The following is a 24,804-nucleotide window of genomic DNA, read 5'->3' as shown; positions in this document are numbered from 1 at the left end:
AGACGGAATGTGTGACGTCACGCTCTATGTATAGAATGGGTATAGTATAACTTTAGGTAACGGTACCTTTTAATTATCTAAGCATGGCAAACAGTATTTCCTAACTTAATCTAGACCTTAAAGATTATGTGAAGAAAAAAGCAAATATTTTTGGAAGCTATGATTTTATCTTAAAAGGTCACCGAAACTCGTTATTTTTTACTCTGCACCAAACCATAAAAATATTTTACTTACGATGCTGAAAATACAATGCCGAGTACCAGCTTAAAATTTTGTTTTTGTTGTAAAACATCTATAAGTTAAAGTAAGTAACTTGACCTAGCCAGTATTCCTGGCTTAAGAAAAAGCATTTAACCGCAAGTACGGAACTTCGCAACATGAATAATTTAAAAGTGTATGTGTGTTGGGGATGTGGAGTGTGTGGGAAGGGGAAGGGGAGGGGGGAGCGGATGACATCTGAAGGAACACAAACAAAATCTGAGATAAATCAGCCGCGTATCTAATATGCGATATTTTGGCGGGAAAATAGAGCTTGAGTTCCAAGTAGCGGTAAAATTCCATTTTCAGCGAAAACAAACTGTTTATGTCAACCGTTCAGACTAAAATTTATAAAAGACACCATCTTTATAAATATTATGCAAAATGGTATAGAAATATGGAGCTGCGAAAAGTTCGATGATAATTTTGTGTCTTCAATATACAAGATTTCCAGTTTTGTAGTGTAAGGTTACGTATGAAATTTATGCATCAATTAATCCCGTAGGAGTTTCTTTTCTATGTAAAATCGCAACATTCTGTTGTTTGGATTATCCCATGATACTATACTGAGCTACGGAAAAGATCATTTTTCATATTTTGCAACATCCCACATTCACTTTTAGTTTTTTTTTCAAAAGTGATCATGGTTTGACATCCGAGTTCGCATAAGTCCAGTACCCTCGCTAAAAATTCTTAGAAAACTTGATAAGAAAATCAGCGCTGCCACCCACTGCTCCAATCCCTCGGACACAAATGGAACTAACACGATCATTTGCAGGAAAATGTGATATGGCGACATTATTCGGCCAGTCTGGGATGAAATAATGAAGGTTGTAATAACGCTGATTAAACTTGCTCTATTTGTTTTCCAGTGTTTTAAACTTTTATCAGCGGAATTTACTCCAAAACTAAACAATAACTACCATCTATGAATCACATGTTTAGTAAAGATGTCACGGAAAAAACAGTTCCTCATCCGGGAATCGAACTTGTGACCTGTAATTTGAAGTGTTGTACTTTACCAAGAGAGCAAACGTGGACGATCTCAACACTTCTGCAGAAATATTGATCAAAATGCATTTAATCTTGGACATTTCACATATAAAAGTCTGCTTGTTAATTCGTAACACTATCAAAACGTATTAAATTATTTTTTAACTAAGAGGAAAGACTTTAAGTTATCCACTAGAGGGTAAAACTTCAAAGCACTGAAGTTTGTCAGCAGTTTTCCTTGAAAATAGTTCTTTCAAATCAGTTATATTTTATAAGTAACCAAAACACTCCTTCCGCATCTGACATTCTTCGATGGTGGTGTACTTTGAAAGAAAACGTTGCAAATTATGTCTTTAAACTGAATGAAAAACAAGCTTCTTTATTGTTCTTAAAGGTGAGTTTTTCTTACAGAAATTCAAAAATTCTTAAATAGATATAACGAGTCTGCCAATCTTTGTCCGAAAGAAATATACTAGTAATAATCGTTATGGCGTATATGCCAATAACGAATATTATTTTGCGAACAAGGGTTGTTATCCAGATGGGCTTAGCTGTTTCGTGGAAGGCGTGTAGATTTATTATCTCCCCTTGACCATAACCGTAAGATCGTTTTACGGAAATTGCCGAGTCTAGCGAATATGACGTTTGCATTGTGACGGCATCGCCCTTTCCGATAGATTCCTTCAATAGACATCCAACCAAAAAAAAAAATTCATAATTAAATCCAAAGTAATCCTTGACTTATCTTAATAATGAGAGTTAAAGGAACCAGGAAAAGGACAAGCTCCAACTAGTAAAGCTGGTTTGAAATCCACGGGAGCCAAGAATTCGAAGAAACAGCGGACATCCCAGATCCAGCCGGAGGCGGAACGGGCCAAGGTAGAACATGTGGATTTGTCGTCGGGCGACATAGGAGAAAATGCAGGTGATTATCGTAGATCTATCATTGAATTTGAGGAGATTTTAGGTTATGTTAATAATAACAGTCACAATATGATAAAGAACTTATAAATTCTAATAATACAGGGTGTGGTGGTCTCAACAAAAATGGCTCTAATTTTACATTTGGTGAAGGCCATGCTAATTCAATTTTATGATATGCTGGAATGACATTTCGGTCCATGTTCCTAAACTGTTAAAGGCACAAATATGTCGGGGCGAATATGTCAATGTGGCATTATTACTTAAAGGGGCGATGGAGCTACAGGATATTTGCGCTGGCAGCACTTTGTCCCTTACAGCAGGTGGTGAAATAGAATCAAAGCCACGAGAATATGGGGCAAGGTGCAGTCAATTGAGAAATGGACAGACGCGTTTCTGATTTTTATGGCAATTTATGTTAAACAGCATCCATTGAAAACCGGCGAAATGCTGCAGTATATAACACTTATAAGGGAGGCAGCATATAGACAAAGAGGGTATTCGTGGCGTTTATATGATGAGCAATTTCGTATAAGACAGGCCGTATGTCCTTCTTCATGGGAGTCAATAAACCAAGATTTATGGTTGAGATGCATGTCTTTAAAAGACCAATCCGGTCCCCAACTTCAGATGATGCAACATAAATCAAACGTATGAAATGATTATAATCAAGGTTACTGCTACTGGTCAAACTGCAAGTATCAACACAAATGCTCAAAATGCGGTTTGCCTCATCCGAGCGTGAAGTGTCAATTAGCTGACAGGTTACAAGATAATAATTATAATGTGCAACGTGTTGATTATCCTCAGCCAAAGACCATGTATAACTTCGAAAGGCACAATAGCCCCAACAGTCGTGTTCGGAATGCAAGGGGTAGAATGCCTTTCAGGGGACAAAGGGTCGCAAGAAGGGGATACTGGTACTAAACCGAGCAGAAAATTGTTTAATCAAGACCTTTTTAAGATTGCCAATTCGCCAGTTGATGTAAATATTATTGAAAGAGAATTGCCTTATTATGAACATCCAGATAAAATGCCTTATCACAGGGGTTTACGGAAGGTTTCCCTTTGCATCATTCGGGGCCCCATTGTTATTCTGAAGCAAAAAATTAAAAAAATCGGCCCTCCAGCATCCTAAGGTAGTACAGCAGAAAATTGACAATGAATTGGCTCTCAAAAGGGAAGCAGGGTCATTCCCCACGATTCCGATTACAACATTACGTGTGTCCCCGATAGGTATCGTGCCCAAAAAAGATCCTGGTGAATTTCGTTTAATTCACCACTTACCACACCCTTGCTGTCAGTCGTTAAATGATTTCATTGATCAGGAATTTTGCACGGTGAATAATACGCAATTTGACGAAGCAGTTCATATGTTGCAAGATCTTGGTAGAGGTTGTAAAATTTGGAAAATTGATATTAAAAGCGCATTTCGGTTACTCCCCGTGCATCCGAATGATTTTGATCAGCTTGGCTTCAAATTCAATGGCAATTGTTATGTAGACAAATGTATGCCTTCCGGTTGTTCTATAAGTTGCAGTACTTTTGAAAAATTCGTCTGTTTTCTGGAATTTTGTATAAAGTGCAGAATGTCGTCTGGACAAATATTGCATTATCTAGACGATTATCTGGGTGGTGATAGGTCATACAGTTCATCTCTAATGCTTATGAAAAAATTCATTAGTTTCCTTGCGGAAATGAGTGTGCCTATTGTCGATGAAAAAACGGTAGGACCCGTTACAGTGCTTTGCTTCCTGGGTCTCGAGCTTGACTCGGATGAAATGGTAGTGCGTATGCCCAGTGATAAAATCGAGGAGATAGTTCAAAAAATCAGATTGACGCTGTCTAAAGAAAAGGTTCATGCAAAGTTTAATCGGAGTGTTGAGTTTCGCGTCTAGAGTTATTTACCCGGGTCGGCCATTTTGTCGGCGTTTAATAAACGCTACATGTGGACTTACAAAACCATTTCACCATCTTAGGATAAGCAAGGCCATTAAGGCTGACCTAAACATGTGGTTACAATTTTTTCAGAAATACAATGGAATATCCGTATTTCATGATCGCTTTTGGGTTTCAAACGAGGATATTCAATTGTATTCAGATGCTGCTGCCAGCGTAGGTTTTGGTTGTTATTTTAAAAGGTCAGTGGTGTTGTGCAGAATGGCCATCGGCATGGCATACTTCCGGTATTACCAAGGACATCACTGTATTAGAACTTTTTCCTATAATTGTTGCACTGTACATCTGGGGAACAGAGTTACGCAATAAAAAAAACATGTTTCACTGTGATAATCAGGCTGTTGTCCATATCCTTAATACACTTTCTTCAGAATCGGAACATGTAATGATTTTAGTCCGTGAGGCAACAATGCGTTGTTTGAATTTTTATATTGCTCTTAAGGCGACCCATGTCGAAGGTAATCGGAATTTAATTTGTGACGCTTTGTCTCGTCTGCAGATCGACAAATTTCGAAGGCTCACACGGAAGCGAAGGCGGGGCCAGAGCTGATACTTTCCCAACTATGGAGTATCTTCGAACCAGGGTTTCAAACCTTTTAGAACACAGTCTAGCATAGAATACACTGATCACTTACAAAAAAGCACTCACAGCCTTTAGAACATTTCGGTCAATGTATGGTTTTTCCAATAATTGGCCGGCAACACACCAAGAGATAGTACTTTTTATTACATATTTTGCCGACAGGGGCTATTCATCATCTACAATAAGTACATATATAGCCGACATCGGCTATTTTCATAAGATAAATAACTGGTATGACCCTAAAGAATTATTCATCGTTAAGAAATTACTTGAGGGTTGTCGTAGACTTAGAAATAACACCGACATTAGAGCACCTATCACGTTACCTAGGCTTATAAGCGTGTGCTCAGTTTTACCGGTAGTATGTTTTGATGAATTTGAGGCTACTCTTTTCAGGGCAGCCTTTATTTTAGCTTATTTTGGGCTTTTTCGAGTAAATGAGTTACTTTTAACAACTGTGACGCAGCCAATGAGGCCATTACAAGATGCAGACGTAAATAACAATTCAATAGTACGGTTAACTATAAGGTACTCAAAAACTAGTCAAACTGGCCCACCGATTGTGTTACGATTGCCATGCGAGACTGATTCGGACTTTTGTCCAGTGTGTGCTCTCAAATGTTATCTTATAGTTCGTGCTAAGATTCGAAGTTTTCTATTCATTCATAAGAATGGTAAGCCTGTTACTCGAACACAATTTTCATATGTATTGTCCAAGGCAGTCCGCATGTGTGGTTTTGAAAATTGTCACTTCCGGATGCATAGTTTCCGCATAGGAAGAGCGACACAACTCGCTTTAGACGGAATATCAATGAATACTATAAAACGTTAAGGTAGATGGAGATCGAATGCGTGCCGTTTGTATGTTCGGAATTAACAAATTCAAATAAAATATAATAATGGTTTTACATTGTATTCTCGGCAGATGTATGGATGATTGGAGATTCCATCATACACTGGGCAGGTGAAAAGGCCAATCAAAGGGGTCGGGAGAACTTGAGGCTTCCTGGTGACAGGACGGTTAGATGGCTCACTATTCCGGGAATGAAGTGGCAGGATTTCCACCATGTAATACAGAGAGAAAGACTATTCTGTACTCCACCGAAGGCAAGTGTACTCCATTTAGGTGGGAACGATTTACGCACTTGGAGTTTATAAAACTTAGACGAGTTATTAACAAGGAAATAAAGTACTTGTATGAGTGTTTCCCTGATACAATAGTTATCTGGTTTGACATATTACAACGTCGTAATTGGGGTGGCTGTTATAAAGTGAATGTTGCCATGGATAAGAAGCGTCGGCGGGTTAATTATTTTGGCCGTAAAGCCGTAACGGCAAGATCTCAGGGAAGAACATTAGAGACACAAATTGATTTTGCAACCGCGGGGTTTTATCGGGGAGACGGGATACATATATCAGAAGTCGGGTTGGAAATGTTTTTAGATTCTCATAGGGATAGCTTAATTAATTATATGGGCTAGAATTTGGTGGATAAATTTCATGTATGTAAATTTATTGTGGCGGAAATTCTAGCGGTCTGGGAGTTCGGTCCTTCCACTTACTGCACCTCTCACTACGAAAGTTCTAAGTTACTGGATACCTAGGGTGAGAGATCGTTAAGTTATATACACAGAATCTGCCTTATTCTCTTAATATCGAATGCATACGTGCATACATTGGTTGCAATTAGATTACCAAATAGTATGTAACATTATCATTTACAAAAGTAAATTATAACTGGTGCTTTTCAAAATTCAAATTCATTAAAACGCAATTTAGGGGCTAGGGATTTCGCTCACATAGTCATAGTACTTGGCGTATCCTGTGTACCCCCTAAATTTTTGACTACATGATTGCTATTTTGATGTTATGTTTACTTCAAGTAGTTGTTGAAATGCACGTGTCTGAAATGCACGTGTCTGTATGCAGTAGTGGTCGAAATGCACATGTGCGTATTCAGTAGGGGTCGAAATTCACGTGTTTGTATGCAGAAGTGGTCGAAATGCACGTGTCCGTATCCAGTAGGGGTCGAAATGCACATGTCCGTATTCAGTAGGGGTCGAAATTCACGTGTCTGTATGCAGTAGTGGCCGAAATGCACGTGTCCGTATGAAGTAGTGGTCGAAATGCACATGTCCGTATTCAGTAGGGGTCGAAATTCACGTGTCAGTATGTAGTAGTGGTTAAAATACACGTGTCCGTATCCAGTAGTGGTCGAAATTCACGTGTCTGTATGCAGTAGTGGTCGAAATGCACGTGTCCGTATGCAGGTTTTTCTGAAACCGTTGAAATGATGTTGCGATGCGTTATTTTAGTGCTTTGGAGTGTCGTACAGTTGCTAACAAAATATAGTGCTGACTGTTTTCGTAATGATAACATTAATATATTATTAATATATTATGGCACCAGTATTAGGCAGGTACTTCTATTTAAGACAGGCGAGTCCGAACTTCCAGACTGTTAGGATTTTCAAATCGGTTCAACTGTAGCCACCGTTGGGAATTCAGTGAACCATATAGCGGCCATATATGTCTACAATATTACGATAATTATCATTTAATATTAAATATGTTGCAAGTGATACGTGGTAATAAATGTATGAACTTTTTTCATTGTTGCTTAATTTAGTGAGTCAAGAAATAATTATCGTTATGGCGTATATGCCAATAACGAATATTATTTTGCGAACAAGGGTTGTTATCCAGATGGGCTTAGCTGTTTTGTGGAAGGCGTGTAGATTAATTATCTCCCCTTGACCATAACCGTAAGATCGTTTTACGGAAATTGCCGAGTCTAGCAAATATGACGTTTGCATTGTGACGTCATCGCCCTTTCCAATAGATTCCTTCAACAGACATCCAACCAAAATTTCATCCAACCCACCACACCCAGTATAGTAGACCAATAATGGTCGTCGGTTAGAATATAATTAATTTGTTATAAATTTGAATTAAAAATGGGCAATAGAGATAATTTCCCATTTATGTATGCAATAATTTCTTGATTCAACTTAAACAGAAAAGGCCATTGTGATACATAATGTTTTATATATGTTATGCAGAAAGTACCGTATTATCCAGTTTATTGATAATTATACCGTTTTCTGGCGTAGTTGTTCACACATTTCAGAGTTTGGTGAAGCTTGTGTGGTGGCAGTTTCCCGTGCTCAGAAGTAGATCTATTGGCAACAGACTTGACGGAGTCACGAAAAACCCTCGTTCTGTCAAAAGAGCCGGAAAATTAAATTGTGTTCAACTTGACTTTCTAAAGATGTGTTGAATTACGGGAAGTGCCATGACAAACATTGTGCCTGTTTTATGTTTTAAATTACTGTGTTTTATATCAAATTATATAGACAATTAGAATCGGAATACAAAATGCAATGGATTCTATATAGACTATGACATTTCAAATTGGATTTTGCATATACATTGAATAAAAGGACTTGAACTTTACGTCGCTATACATGTTTCCGGAAATTCTTGCTTAATTTAGTGAGTCAAGAAATAATCAAGTTGCTCTCTACGCGTAAAATATTTTGTTTTAAAATAACATATTGTATAGCTAATTTATGTTTCTGACACCTCAGACGCTTATGCATGTTTTATATAGTAAATTTACATTGATACTTACACAGAATACATGTCAGCCGTATCGACTCCGCAAACAGACTTTGCACGGCAGTAATGCACAGCCGTGAATATACCATCAACATCATAAATAACTTTTTGTATCTAATATATTCTTATCGGAATGAAGAAGGGGCTTGTTTTTCTACGTTAGTCACGGTGTGTTTAATAAAGTACATTTTTTTGTAATAAATAAAATATTTAAGAACACTAACATGTTTGCCTGCATAATATAATTTTGTTAAAAGCGACCCGTTACTTCTTTTATCTATAAAAAAGGTACAAAAGGTTGAATAACGTTTCGCGTAACGTCAAAATGACGCATAAAGGTAAATTTTCGTTCGGATAGTCGGGTTAAATATCGGCGTATAAAAGGAGCAATCTTTAAGATTTCGTAATATTTTTTAAGATTTATCATTTAAAAGGATTATACTTTTTGCCGTTTTAATTTAAAAAAACAAATTGCACGAACGGCCATTTTTCAATGTAAAGCGTACCGAGCCCTTTACATGTTTAGCCAAAATAAAATGTTTTAAAATGTCTTTCCAATTCATTTGCTTTTCATTTGAAGTCATGAATTAATTCAGAAGTTGAGTGTTTTGTGTTTAATTCGCACTACTCCACCATATATAAGGTTAAGAAATATTAGAGAGTTTGAGATTTCAACCTTCGCCTTCCCCTTCAACGTCTCTTGCGAAGTTAACGTATGAAGTTGAAGTTCGATTAAAATCCCTTGAGATTTCAAACATTAGAATGAATCTTACTTCTTTTAATCCGCCCATTCGATTTATCCGTAATTATGATCGTTTTTTTCGTGCATTTTGATACCAATTGTCCGAAAGGGCAGGAATTTTACAAGAGGTTTTAAAAATGAAAAATGAAAATTAAATAAAAAAACATTTCAATTAATATAATCATCGCATGGATATTAGAGCGATTACCAAAAAAAAAAAAAAAAAATAAATAAATAAATAAAACGATAAAACAATGTGAACAATGTAAAAACTCGTTAGTGTTGCTCCAATCATTTAGGTTTTATATAAAATTATGTCAGTATAGTCAGTATACAGTGCACGATTGTAAATCATACATGAGAGGAAATAAAAATGATTATTACATACCTAAAATTATTTTCCATTGGGTTTCAATGGACAGCGATCGCGCAATATTTTTCCATATCATGACGTTGAACGCTTTCATATCGGACTAGTCCCAATCCGTGTCTCTAGTTACCTCCCCTGACGGTCCGTCTATTGCGGATCTCGTTTCTTTAGATTTTTGTTGCTATTGTGTGTTTGTTTAATTTGAAATTTATGCAACATTTTGTTTACTTTTACACTTTGATTAATCTGACCTATTAGATACTGGCATGTAGTAATTTATCAGACTGAAATGAAATGAAAGATATAATTACGTCATGAATTGGACTAATATAGGACGTGGAATGTTTTCTTAACGTTGTAATGGAAAGAATCGCGTGACGTCCATGGCGTCCACGCGCACGTTGCGACGACAAGTTGACGTCATTTTCGCGGAAAATATTAATGCGCGTCAGTTTGATTTGTTTATTGCGTTTTCGGAGAATTTTTTCCCGTATTTTTTCCTGTCTTTCGTGACAGAACGATAATTTAGATATAAATTAATCATTTGGTAGTGGATATGTAATAAAAAGGTTATCAACTTTGTATGTGGATATATGCACCCGTTCTTTCGCGGACAATATTGCGCTCCTAAAGTCGCGCAATATTACCGCTGCAGAACTCGTGCATATATCCACATAGAAAGTTAATAACCTATAATGATCAAATCAACGTGATAATGACACTCTGTATGACTCTGTATAATGCCAAACTCTCAGACAGCACAATATGATTTTAATATACTATTTTATAAGTAAAGCATGGGTCACCCATTTCGGGGGGTGGGGGGTAGGGGTAGGGTAGGGTCACACCGAGTTTCAAGACCGACTTTCTTTGTAAAATGTAAGAATCAAAGGGGGAATTAACCCACAATGTCCCTCTGCCAGGCTCTGGTTCCGTGCATTTAAAGAATGGAGTTATCCCATACGGCTAACAGGAAACGTCTCTCATCATGATATCATAGATCTGAAATTGTCTAATACTTCAGAAGAATTTTTCGTCTTACTAGTACCATTTTATGTTTATAATTAAAACGCAATTGTCGTATTAAGTGTGCGACAGAAACAGATTGATTTTATTTGGATGTGAAAATAAAATATTCCACCAAATGAGAATCGCGGGTAATTATTTATTTTTCAAGTAAAATGACTGTCATGCCATGTGCCTCCATCCAGATTTCAGTCTCTGATGCCGAGTATGTGGACAGAGTAGATGTAAAAAGATTGAAGTTTCGACTTTGGTGATATCACATCTTCGGACGTTCAAAACTTCACTTCTAACGACAAAAAGGCCCATCTGGAATAATCGATACCGCCTGGGGACACAAATATGCCGTAGAAGTTAAAGTTTGAACAAAATCTCAAAGTTTCTCAAAATCAGTTGATAACTTCATACTTTAACGTTCAATTCAATGTATTTAGTTAAAATCATTAGCCATACACAACTTCATTATTCTTATACTTATTGGTAGTGTTTCGCATCAAATTTAGTCTAATTATATATATGGATAATCAAATAACTTAATAAGCAGAAATCCTGAAACTAAGCTTTTTATTTCGCATAGTAATAAAGAGAAGTCTTAGGCTTACGTGATATTACATGGAAAACTTTAGTTGCAACGTGTGATATAAATAAAATACACGCATATCGGTGACGTTTTACCCAAAATATATATGAGAGACGTTGAAGGGGAAGGCGAAGTTTGAAATCTCAAACTCTCTATTATCATGGTACAACGTTTGTAACTATGGAAGCCTTGGAGGGACAATTGATTTCCGTACTTCCCACTTCTGACTTCTAACTTTTGCACTTCTCACTTCCAACTTCTTGACTTCCTACTTGCTACTTCTAACTTCCGCACTTCTGACTTCTAACTTCCACACTTCTGACTTCCAACTTCCTGACTTTCGACTTCTGATTTCCAACTTTCACACTCCTTACTTCCGACTTCTTGACTTCTTACTTCCTTCCTCTAACTTCCGCACTTCTAACTTTTAACTTCCGCACTTCTAACTTCCAACTTCCTGACTTTCGACTTCTGATTTCCAACTTCCACACTTCTTACTTCCGACTTTTTGACGTTTTATTTCCCTCTTCTAACTTCCGCACTTCCAACTTCTAACTTCCTGAATTTTGACTTCTGATTTCCAACTTCCGCACTTCTGACTTCCACACTTCTGACTTCTAACTTCCGCACTTCTGACTTCCAACTTTCCCTCTTTGGAAGTCGGAAGAAAGAAGTGTGGAAGTCGGAAGTGAGAAGTCAGGAAGTTGGAAGTCAGAATTGCAGAAGTTAGAAGAGGGAAGTAAGAAGTCAAGAAGTCGGAAGTAAGAAGTGTGGAAGTTGGAAATCAGAAGTCGAAAGTCAGGAAGTTGAAAGTCAGAAGTGCGGAAGTTAGAAGTCAGAAGTGTGGAAGTTAGAAGTAGGAAGTCAAGAAGTTGGAAGTGAGAAGTGCAAAAGTTAGAAGTAAGAAGTGGGAAGTACGGAAATCAATTGTCCCTCCAGGGCTTCCATATGTAACACATAAATTACGTTGCTACTTTGTTGAACCATTATACTGTATCAATGTTACAGCGTGGACTTTGTTCTGGTTAACGCGGCAGTGTTTCTCCTGTGAGGTGTATCGCAGATGTTTTGCAGGCTGTTTAGGTTAAAACTGATCCAATCATTTTGCACGATTTGCACTCTGTAATGCTGTTATGTATGTGTGTTCTTGTGTGTAGCTTTCTTCTATAAACTTTTATCAATGTATCATTTGTATTATAACTAGTATATGTGCTATTTATATGCTAGCTGTTATTTATGTACATAATGATAGTACTAATCCTAAATATTTATAATATGTATTTTGCTCTTCATAACTGGAGGAAATAAAATAATCTGTCTGTCTGTCTGTCAGAATAAAGCATATATCTATATGACAATTTTACAAACGAACATTCTCCAACTCCTTACATCTAGAAAATAGGATGCAAACAGTATTACAACAAAACTGAACAAATTGGAAAAGATGTTTTATTAGACTTGTGCAAACAACGCATTATCACAATACTATTAACATAATGCTTGTCATTATACACATATAATAAATAAATTGTCAGTGTCATTGTCATATAAACCATTAATGTTCTTACATACCCTTTTTGGGGCTTAAGTGAGTGAGTTCACCAATCTTTTTTAATTTTCCATCTGTGCGAAATCATTCGCTTGGTTTTCAGCAATTTGCATGAAATAAAAGAAAATTTGTTTTTAATTTAGTAAAAGGGGATATTTCTAACCTCGAAATAAGGCAGAAGGCTACATGCTACAACATAAATTGCTGATATTGCTAAAGGTCAGCCTGTAAGAAACCTTCATTGAGATAATAGAGCAAGGATACTTTGAAATGCAAGTCACTTTGGTTCAAAGGCCAGTTTTTGCCTTATTGTTAGGTGACATTTGTAAAACGTTGACTATAATTATGTATCTCAAACATAAATACTTAATTTAAAAAATAATCAATATAAAACTAAAAATACAAGACACAAGGAATGGGCATAGCCGATCCTACATTAAGATGCCATAGCCTTGTACCTTTAAGGAGTTGCAGAATGGGTTGCAAACTTAATACATAGAAACAACGACATAGTAACAACACGATATACAACATCCTTAACAAATGCACAACAATCTTTAACAAATGCTTATTCAGAAGAAGTAGTATAAAATAAAAAGGTGGAAAACCACAGAAAACTTACTTATATACATACAAATGTACCAATAGAAGTAACACAATAAAGCGAGTTTAAAAAATAGCATAAATTAACTTTACAAAGCAGTATCCGGAATTTCGGTTGGTATAAAAGACATATACCCCCCTATTATTTGAAATGAATGTGTCAAATAACAATGCCTACAATATAATTAATCAATATTCAAAATAAAATAACAAATGATATTTATTACACACGAAAAAGGTAACCTTCTTTCTGGTGTATTCATCAAACTGAAGACGAAAGGAATTTTCCACATTATGTCCGACATAATTTGCTTTCTTTTCTGCTCTTTGATTTCTTTCCTGCTTCGTTTTTTCTAGTGAAACTTGAATATCTTTTTTGTGTTGTTAAATACAATGCAGTTATTATGGGCCAGATCAGACATTAAAAATATAAAAAAAAATGAAATTTTGCAAATCAAAAGGAAAAATCGTCATTTACGACATACACTGCACTGCACTCACAAAAAAACCCATCACAAATACTCCGCGCCTGTGGGCGCGGAGAATAAACTTATCGATATGTTAAAATTAATTAATCCTGAGATATGCGAGAGGGCCGATCCGAAAAAAACAACATTCGTCATGTCACTTATGTTTTATTCCTTCGGGATAATAGAGCTCATGCAGTCTTTGTAATAGAATTCCGCTTAAGCCGTTGCTAGGGAGCTTGAGTGGTGATGCGATTTCCTTTTATTTTTAATTCTAAATAAACAAACTCAATCAAACCTCCGAATCTGATAAAAAATTGTATGGTCTTTATTCTATATTTCAAAGGGATTTTCTTGTAAGTTTAACTGGGTACTCTGTAAGAAATTGCGCGCTTTAATATAATATAAATTGATTACATAAAATTCTGTAAAAATGAAACGTTTTAAATGATAATTATAATGACAAAACTGATTCAATGAACAAATCCAGAATTTACACAGGTTATGCATTGTCCCAGTCCCGATGCAATTCAATACGCTAAATAGACTTTAAATACCAAAATAGTATCATCTTACCAGATACAGAAGCGTTTACTTTTCTTATATTTTATAATATCCCCTAATAGTTAATAGCATCCTTATATATAAAGACATTGTATGAAATGCTTATGCTAATATCCAGTATCATAACTACGTAATGCTTGAATTACCTAGATCTAGATATTGTAAAATTCTCAATACCCGAAGCTGCTGCATAATGACCCTTTCATTACATACTTTCAACATATGTTTCTTATTATCTGAACTAAAATGACTTTAAACTGTACTGAAACCAATTTATTTTCCAGATAATGAATATAAATAAAAGCAGACCAGGTACGGCAAAATGCGACATCGGATCCCCAACTACTTTGATGTCTGTCAGCTTCTGTTTATTTGCGGAATACAAAGTATGTATTTAACATTTGATCAAAAAGAACAAAAACGTTGTAGGCAACTGTAATTTAAAGCATATTTTAGTTGAATTTTATACTTATCATACTTAAGAACATTTTATAATTTTTGTTTATAAGAAAGTGTCTGTACATTCTATGGTTAGACTCATTCTTATCTTCTTAAGAAACAAGAACAACTTAAATGTACATTATTTCAATCGCCACTTACTATCAAATATAATTTAAGTCGCCATATGACCAATAATTGTGTCGGTGCGACGTTAAACCCAACACAAAAAACAAAACAAATATATATTAATCAACTGCGTGGACATCTCTCCACTGCGCTGTGCAATCTTTGGAATAGTTGTTTCGTACAGTTTATGCTGACACTATTTTATCATTTCTGAAACAAAAATGTAAATAATATACAATTGGAACATGAAAAAGTTTTATTTGCATTGATTGTGATTTTGTCAGGTTTACAATTGAAAGTTGTGACGGTATGGAGGTTTTTATTTATGATATATGCCGGTTATATTTGTCCTTTTTGTGTCCAGTTGCTTACAGCGTGTTTACAAATAGATACTTATGTGGCTATAGTTATGTATTTTGGGTATTCATGAGGCTAAAATCTCTTAGGTGGCTAGCCACATAAGAGCCAGATACAAACTGTATAAAAGGGGGGGGGGGGGGGGGTGGGGGTAACCATTGCACATTAAGAATTTAGCCTCTTAAGATATGGTGTTTCCATCTGGATGGACATCCAAAGTGTCCTTAAAGAGCATATGTGGCTGTCTGTCCATATATTCTATGGCAAGCTAGCCTCAGAATATATGGTCAGACAACCACATAATGACATTGACCATAGGAAAACAGCATTTCATTGAGTACAAACCTGCATTATCTACTAAATTTTACCTTAGCTACATAATTTCTTCTAATAGCAATAACCCAAATCTTTATTGGGGTACCTAAACTTAATTTTAAATTGAACAGCCACATAAAATATTTCTATTGATGGACTTTTTGTCCACTTAAGAGATATGGACGGTGGAAGCCACTAACACACGGACGGTTTAGCCACCTAAAAATTGTAGCCGCATAATATCTTTAGGCACATAATGATTTAGATATTTTAGCCACCTAAGTACCTATTTGTTAGTCCGTAACATCAAACTCATTGATTAATCCATTCTAATTCAGTTATTTCTTGTGTCTGGGAAAGAATCCTGGACTGATTTTGACAACACTCACATTTTGCTCGTTCAATGTCTGTGATTTCAACCAGTCTGTTCAAGGAATGGTGACCATGTAGGTTGGAAACAATTGTATCTTGAATTTCTGGAAACACTTTGCGTTTCTTATGTGAATTGTCCTTTCTTGGGATAATCGTTCCCAGTAAAGTAGATAGGTCACAGTCCGCTCATACCTGACCGTGTACGGAATTCCTCATCCATAGTCGTCTTTGCTTACTCTGATCTTTGTTATTCTCATTGTCATATCTTGGCATCTGTTTTAGCGTACCGACCTCCTTACAGAATCTACGGAGAAGGAAGCTTTCGAGAAATAAAATAACGGATAACTTCTGAAGACGATAATGCATTTTGGAGGCTACTACATCGGCATTGTTACTCATCAAGTTCGTGCATGAATTGGACATCATTGCTATAAGTGCATTGAGTAAAAGGATTGTTGTTAAAAGAACAAAAAGCACAAAGACTGTAACCGCTAAAATCGGTTGTCGAGCCTGAAACAGTATGTCTGATTCTCCGATACCAAGCATAATAGTCAACATTTTGACCATCGTTTTTCCTAAATTGTTAAAATCCTCATCTTCGTGTTAGCGCCTTGCATAATCGTGAACATTGCAATAGAAAAAGCTATCAGAAATATGCCCATGACAAATGCGAACTTTATCATATCAGAAATAACCCTCTGAATCAAAACAGTATAGAAACTGAATGCTTTGACAATTTGAAGAAAGAATAAAACAAGGTACCACCCAATTACAATTGCGAAAATCAGGCAATAGTTTTCGTATCCAGACATATCTCCTGACTCACCAATAGCGGCAAAAATGAAATCAAGCAGGAGAAGAAATGAAAATAAGACAAAGTACATTCGAAACATGACGTTTGAATACGGCATGCTAAAGTGACGAATAATACGTTTTGTAAACTTTGAAGAGGTTTAAGACCGAAATCGTTCAATTTTGTTCCTTGCACACTCCATTGAAACAAACAATGCAGAGAAAAGCAAACCAATCGCTGAAATAGCTGTAACAAAAACGTTTTTTTTTTTTGTCACAGGATATGTAAATTGAATTGTACTCTTGTCCGAGATCGGTGTCGTCATCTGTGACCTTAATACAACAGCATTTGAGAGAAAACCCATGAAGAAAAGATAAATGGCAAACCATGAAAGGAACCAAGGTCTGTAATACTTCCACTTTTCTCTTATCACCTCCTTTACTGGCGTAACGTTGGTAAATAAGAACGCGTTGTTTGTCTGATGATGGACCACATATTCTAGTACCGATTCATGATGCTCGGTTTTGATGTCCTCTTCTGTGATGCATTGACGTCACTTTCAGTTGCAAGCGTTTCGATCTCAGTGATGTCGTATGTTTCTTCATTAAAGAGACCGTCGTTAGATTCCCGTGAAAGGTATACCTCGAAGCAATAATGCACGAACAATTAAATGTATTTCACATCTCTATGATCTTTCAAGAATTCATAATTGTATGCTAATGTCTGTGTACACATGTATAGTCACATTAAACTCCCAGTTTGAAATAATGAAAAATAAGGCCAGACGCCCATCTTTGTAGTTTTGATTAATTAATACCTCAATAACTTTGTCTCTGGATAATTTCATGTTCATTTAAAGGGAGTTTAGAAGACTGTGTTTGTTAAAAAAAAGACAAGTTAGACAAAAAAGGTCATCGTCATCTTTATAATATTTATAATCTGTTCAGAACAATTTTCATCGCGGTATATAGAAAAAATATCTTCGACCAAAATAAGTTAGACATACACTCAAAAATGAAAGAAAATGCATACTTGAAAAAAATGTTATAAGTCTGAAACTAACATTTGAAAAATAGTATGAAGATACCTCATGATTAATGATTACTTCAAAGATTTTGAACTGCTGCCTTTTAGCTGCCAACTGCAGTGGGGTGAGTTTCTCTTTGTTCGTCATCATCAGTAGTTTACGCACATCTTTCCCCCAAGTCCATTGATTATCCCAAAAGAAAGCGCTAGAACCTATCTTTTTCTTCTCGTACTTCGATCCTCTTTTGATTAATTGATAATCCAGAATGAAACTGACCATTCTGAGCACGGAATCGAGCTTTGCTGGTTTGATGTGTGCATACTTTATCAAAGAATGTATAATATTATCGCCTTTTTCGTTTATAGCGTCCAATCCCGAATGTATAATGCTATCGCCTTTTTTGTTTGTAGCATCCAATTGCGATACAAAGTTCTTAAGGAGGATACAGAATATATCTTCGTTAAATTTTAAAGAAGCGACCCCAAGTAGAGTCCCAGCCATCATAACTGTATCTTGAAGTATGGCGCCTTCTGCATGGATTCTCCTTAATTCTAATTTCTGTTGACGTGTGTCAAACTCTTCATCAAGTGTATCTGCCATAATCTCAAAAAGTTTTTTGTCTTCTTGCACAATTGCTAGATGCACTGGGGTCACACCTTTACAGTTTTTATGTATCTTCTCAAAACTGATTAATTTCGGACAGTTTTTTATTATACACTTGATAATTTTGTCGAGAATTCTTTTCCGGGGCTGTTCTTCTTCACGTTTATTGCACGTAATAGCAACGAATCCCCATTCACAAACGTATCTCCTATATCTTTTGCAAAGATTTGCATTCTATGAGTTTTGCTAATCTTGCCTGTGGTAAGAAAATCCGCATCCTGAAGAAGTCCTAATTTTAAATAAATAACTTCCGGTGGATCCTTTATTTCCGGGCGAAAAAATGTTTAAAAACGACCTGCTAAGTTTTCTATACCGCTTTTCTCATAGTCTTCAGTCCTAGCAATTTCATCCAAACATGCATACAGTACTAAAATATTGCTTTCAATCGATTCTGTCATTATTTTATTATCGTTTCACCTTCAGATAAATGGTTGCTTTATATATGTTTATGCTTAACAAGTAACGCTCTCTACTGTCTTATAGATTCTTGAATTTCTTTTTTATAACAGTTGTCCATTAACAACATCATTCTCCTATCTCTTCTGCATTGATTTCTAGTCTAAGCGTTCTGTCAATTTTGCCTTGGGTAAGAAATTCTAAATTCTGAAGAAGTCCTAATTGAATGTGTTTCTGTTTTCGAGTGAAAAGTTTTCAAAATGATTTTCTAGTCCTTTTATACCGCTTATATCCTTGTCTTCTGTTCTAGCAATTATTTCCAAGTATGCACACATTTTTAACTCTATTTTTCACCCAGTTCCGCCATTATGTTTTTCAAGTTTCACTTTGAAAAAGGTAATAATCTGCAATATATATTTGGTTAACAGATAATGTTTTGTACTTGCTTGTAGATTTTTTATCTTGTTTTTAAAGCCGTCCACGATATAATTTGTTTTGATATCTGATTTATAACGAAACTACAATTAGTAATTCAAAACATTACGCGCATGCGTATATTCCTGTTTACTGATATGTAGTCCATCCTCCTGTTTGATGAGACGTTTAGAAATAACGACATTTAAAAGCAGAAAAGAATGTATGAACAGAAATATTTCAAACATGAAATGCACTGATTGTTAGCAAAATAATTTAAACAGGTTCGTCAATACGAAAACCACCGCGCATCAATTTTGCAGAAGCTATTATCTTGTTTACTTTCTGTTTCGCCTCTTAGAAAAAGGCTTGATATGCATGAAGTAACATGAAGCCAATCGATTGATTTTCCTCAGTCTACAATATTGGAATTGACATTGCGTAGTAACAGTAATTACATACGCAGACATTTGTATGCATTCACTTGCACGGTCATTAATATTGTAATTAAGTATTTATCTGTCAGTTAACAATACTGACATGATATGTCATTTGGCAATTAATTCTTTAAATGGTCATTTCGAACCTTTGCCAATTTGAAAATACATTGTTCAAAATACTTGTTTTGTAAGTTGTTTGAATTTATTTTTCCCCAGTAATGAATGACGTGTAAGTGTTTCCCCAATATCAGATATGTCTGCGTTTTATCTGAGAATTGAGGATATAAATTGTTGCGTTGTACGAATGCCTTTGTTAAGTACTAGTAAATATCAAAATAAATTTAAAATGAGTTTAAATTGCTTTGTTTCTTATCCCGTAAATGGGGTTTTGTAGGAAAAGGGTAAATCACTCAGATTTAAGATGATTATAATCATCCGCAACATGAAAATGTCCTGTGTGCAAACGTATAATTTTGTATTAAAATTAGAGACGTTACACTAGTTCATAATTAATCATTCTGCAATAGAACAGATCAAGATACCGACATGTGTTATTATGCATTCTAATACTTCCCAATTAGAAGATTGAAAATGCGTTAGTTTGCATCACATGTACTGTTTGTACGTCACAATTATTACGTCACAGCGTCAAACGTCATAGCGGAAAAGAAAACCAAACAAAACAGGCAAAAATTTGATGAATATCTTCAACGATGTAGATAATAGTCCTTGATAACGTGTTAGGATTGAAAAAATAAATACATCTCAAACAGCGAATTGCTCCTGAATATAATCATGGTTTGTCGTTCGGATGCGTATTATTTCATCACTCGGGATATAGATCTAATTTCTTCCCATCTGAACTCCAAAAAATGATTTTATTCAACGACCACTCACTGTTTGGGACACATATTGTTTCTTAAAGGCTCATAATGCCTTTGTTTATGATGCGGCTGCCACAGGTTTGGTTATAGACACAAAATATATCAATGTTTTGCTAATTTTAAAATCCTATTTTTTATAATTGCTTTCTGCAATATTTTCAAAGATATCAATATTGATTAACATATAGAAAGATTTATTGAATTCATTTTTATTACCCCCCTTTATTACTCTGTATAAGTGCACGTGCAGTAATGAAAGTATTGCTTTCCTGACAATCTTGTTATAATACTTAACATATATTTTTTCTGTTTTAAGATAAAATTTAAAGCCCTATGGAACTTTGAGATCTCGGTATATATTTGCTGCAAATACGGCTTGATAACAAGTAAATATATATCGCTGTTTACAGAAATGTAGCTTTTAGTAAAAGTATCGAGATTGTTCGGTTACACTAGATCCCAAAAGTTTGAATAGTCCCACATCATTGATTATGGTACAGTGTCAAGCAGATGGAAATAATTTAGAATGCTCATAGCTGAATCAAAGAAATACATTTTCAATAATAATAACAACTGTGATTATTATTATTATTACAAATGTACTATTATTATTATTATTATTATTATATTTATGTAGCATTGTACAAAAAGTATTCTACAGCAGAAAATGAAAACAATACAAAAATCACAAATTCAAAAATGTTGTATCAATATATCAATAACATAATTATGCAAATAAACTGTACAAATATAAAACCAAACTAAATTAAAGTGTCTGCATATTTCACCGATGGCTTATGTAATACATAACTGATGCCTATCTGCATACATCGCTCTCAAGTCCGCTTTCTGGAAAGAAAAAATAACAACAAAAAAACAACAGTACTTGTGTCATATGAGAAGGGGGTGGAACCCACGTCCATCGGGTTGTCTGGAAGGTACTATTACCACTGGACTATCTGTCCCCTTCAAATATATATTGAGGAATCGTAACTGACCATTCTTTGCCCCTTTTATTTTTAAGCTTAATTTCGAATGGTGTACTGGGCTTTGTGGCGTAAACTTTCTCCTTTGATAGATGTTTAGAAAATCCATCAGAAAGTAAGTGTCTAAACATTACTGTAAAGATAAGAGTATCGATAACATGTATAAATCTCAATAATATGCCCTTTCCTCGTTCATATAGAAAGTGTTTATCAGGTTAGGTTTTGAGTATAGCTTGTATATAGTAACAGCACCAGTCCCACAACCAAATGAAAGTTTATCATGGAGCATCTTCAGTTGCTTTTTTATGATCTTGAATAGATGTCTATGTAATAGGGAAAAATAACTCGGTGTGGAATACTATAAGCTTCATATGTTAATTGTAACAATATATCTTTATATACGCTATTTAAAACAGAACATGGCTCGCTCAATGGTGATGGCAATCATAATCGTATCATACAGCTATATTGCAAAACAAATTGTTCGCAAGGATTTGCATTTTACGACATTGACAAAAGTAATCTGAAAAAAAAACTGTCATATATTTTCTTTAGGTTGGTCAAGTTTTAAACGTTTACAAACTGTTTTTTTTTTTTTTGTTGTTGTTGATCATTACTGTTCATAACAAGTATTTTACGTAAGGTACTGTATATACAGCGTGAATGTCAACTGAGCCTTGATAAATACTATAAGCACCATTTCTTTAACAACCATAGCTACACATACGGAATCATACTCATATAGACTGTATGCTAAATAGTGATCGTATATCAAGAAATGCTCAGCTGTTATGCCATCAAAATTGTAAAACAACTTAACCAATGCTTTATGTGTTATTGTTTAGAGTCAGTGGGACAACTGCGTTTTTTTTTACATTTCCATTATCCACAGTATACTTACTAATACTCAGAAAACATTTTCTTGTAAATTGTACTGATTAAAATTTCGTATTTTTTGCACATGATTTTGCCAAACAACATATTTTACGTAAAAGGAAATAAAATTCAAGTTTTTATCTTTCATGTAATCGGGTGATCTCTGTTATCACTGTTCAAATACATCGAATCCTGCAACAGAATAAAATGTCAATGTATCACTACAATACTTCATAAAAGTCAAGGCTGAAGTTGTATTGAAATCGATAAATGATAATAGACCTGTGGGGCAAACTGGGTAAGCTTGGCGAAACTGCAGGAACATGCCCAAAAAAGGTAAGCTCAAAGTAACAACTGATTCATCAATTTGGTATGCATTGATCAGATAGACAACTGTCAAAATACACCATTCAGCAGTGTTTTGGTTAAACAAGAGCGATACTGATATTGAGTTCCAAAACAACTTGGATATTTTACATACACATAACCTTATATTTTATCACTTTACACAAAGAACAGATACCATAACTTAAACATCATTTTACTCTACGATTTAAAGTTGACATCTTCAGTATTTTTTGTCTACCCTCATTCCACTGCTGAAAAAGTACATAAGCAATTTGTGTTAAGGTACCTCGTTTTTAATGTGAATTTGACTCAGATAATGTCCTCAAATAAAAACGATGTATGAATATTCTCATAATGGTTGACCTTGGAGATTGTGTCCAGTCCCATTATACTCAGTGTTAAACACACAAACAAACAGACAGCGACAGACAGAAAGAGAGATACAGTAGTCTTTACAATGTTTTCCGGGTGATTACTTTAGCAAAGTTACAGTTTATTAGTATTCCGTGGTCAAAAATATTATTAAAGGTTTGCAATGGACCATTGAGGCACACCGGGGTAGGTTAAAATCAGTAGTTTGAAAATACAGATTAAAAACGTTTACTAGTAATGCGACCAAAATGTTATTCAAACGAGTTTAAGTAAACAAGTCTAACAGAACAGAGGCAAACCATGCAATAAAGGGTGAAGATAAAGGTACACTATGCAAATGAGTACTTTTTTCTCTGAATAACTATGTTAGATCAGGCGAAATATAAGTGAGAGACAGTGCAACGGATCAAAGTCATCATATTGTTTGCGAAACAAAGTGGCTCAAATTTCTAAATCGAATAACTTTTGTTCACGAAATACAGGAACAGACTTTATTTAGATATGTGTTTAAACATGATTTTTTTTCAAAAGTAGGTCTTAACTACTGTAAGAAATATGTCACTCATACTCTTATCTATTTTAGTCTCAATCTCGATAATTTAACTCTAAACATAAGGGCATGCTTTATACATTTTAATAAGAAAATAATAATACAGATAGTTTACAATTTAATAAGTGTTTAACGGCTCAAAATGCCTTTGTTTAAAATGTGATTGCCACATGTTCTGTTATGAACATGAAATATATTAGTTTCTTGTTAAATCCTCTTTCCGATAATTGTTTTCTCCCTGTGTTAGGTATGAATATTGATGAATAAAGTAGAAAGATTTATTGAATATAGTGTTTTATTACCTCCCTTTATCACGCTAACAGTTCATGTTCAGTATTAAAAATAGCACGTTTCTTACCATGCTACCACGCATATCGTCAATTTGGACATCTTTTTCATCCCCTTTAAAGCCTCATGGAACCAAAAATATACAGTGCATTTACGGCTATGAGTATCTTATTTGAATATTTTAAGGTAATTTTCAATTATGTCATATTTAAAACTATATCAAATAATAAATTATCATAGACTATAGTTCAACCTCGTGATTGTTATTTCTTATTGTTGGTATATTTTATCACGCACTGAAGCGTTAAATGCAATACTTAGATACTACGTCAACGTTCAAAAATACCACGTATACGTACGAAATTTATATAAGCACACATTTATTTACCGGAACAAAATTTTATAACAAAAACAAATAAAGCAGTTATCTTCTCCAGGTTAAAAAAACAATTTTGCATTTTAAGCCGAAAACGTATATATAATTGCCATGGTTACAGAACTGGTGCTATTTTAGAGACTATAGCTGGAGATAACAATGTATCATTTAAATTTATTCATTATGATAACCTTCGAATTAAGAAATACTGTATAGCAGAACCACATGTTGATATATCTAAACACGAAGAAGAGTTTATACGCCTGCAGATTTATTTCACGAGTGCGAAGCCCTACTTGATTTTTGTACACGGCTTACAAACGATTCAGACTGTTTATTAAACATGTTTCTGGTTTAATTATTTCGGTGACGATATGCTTTCTATATAATAGCGGATGGATTCAAGAAGTACTATTTTTGGCGTATGTTTGACGTCAAATAGTAGGTCGACGTGACGTCATCGTGACCGTGCGTGCTTCTCAAATATTAATGCATCGCGAAGTATTAACACGTCCCGCGGAATAATTTAGAAGTGCCAAAACGACTAG

At 34.9% G+C, this 24,804-nt stretch overlaps 1 protein-coding gene across 2 annotated transcripts; it reads right to left on the bottom strand.

Annotated features, from left to right (window-relative positions):
- Positions 1-12,482: 12,482 nt before the first annotated feature.
- LOC128546522 (uncharacterized) lies at positions 12,483-19,451 on the bottom strand. Of its 2 annotated transcripts, none has more exons than XM_053517164.1 (2): positions 17,724-19,451; positions 12,483-15,009 (listed from the first exon to the last, which is right to left on the bottom strand). In XM_053517164.1, the coding sequence occupies exons 1-2, from the start codon at positions 18,261-18,263 to the stop codon at positions 15,004-15,006; spliced, it is 546 nt and encodes a 181-aa protein (XP_053373139.1). In that variant the 5' UTR covers positions 18,264-19,451; the 3' UTR covers positions 12,483-15,003. The 2 variants fall into 2 exon arrangements, with proteins under 2 accessions (XP_053373139.1, XP_053373138.1); XM_053517163.1 differs by lacking the exon at positions 12,483-15,009 and adding an exon at positions 15,025-17,278.
- Positions 19,452-24,804: the final 5,353 nt, after the last annotated feature.

The sequence above is a fragment of the Mercenaria mercenaria genome, chromosome 11, assembly GCF_021730395.1.
Source record: "Mercenaria mercenaria strain notata chromosome 11, MADL_Memer_1, whole genome shotgun sequence".
NCBI lineage: Eukaryota > Metazoa > Mollusca > Bivalvia > Venerida > Veneridae > Mercenaria > Mercenaria mercenaria.
Note: the sequence above shows the minus strand (reverse complement) of the source record. Positions and strands in the feature narration are given on the sequence as shown.

What these genes read in the sequence shown, in the direction of transcription:
- LOC128546522 (XM_053517163.1), bottom strand. Translation starts at nt 18,263, where the DNA reads ATGGCAGATACACTTGATGAAGAGTTTGACACACGTCAACAGAAATTA. An exon ending in AAGTAATCATTAATCATGAG is followed by an intron (nt 17,279 to 17,723) that starts GTATCTTCATAC and finishes TATTGCTTCGAG; the next exon opens with GTATACCTTTCACGGGAATC.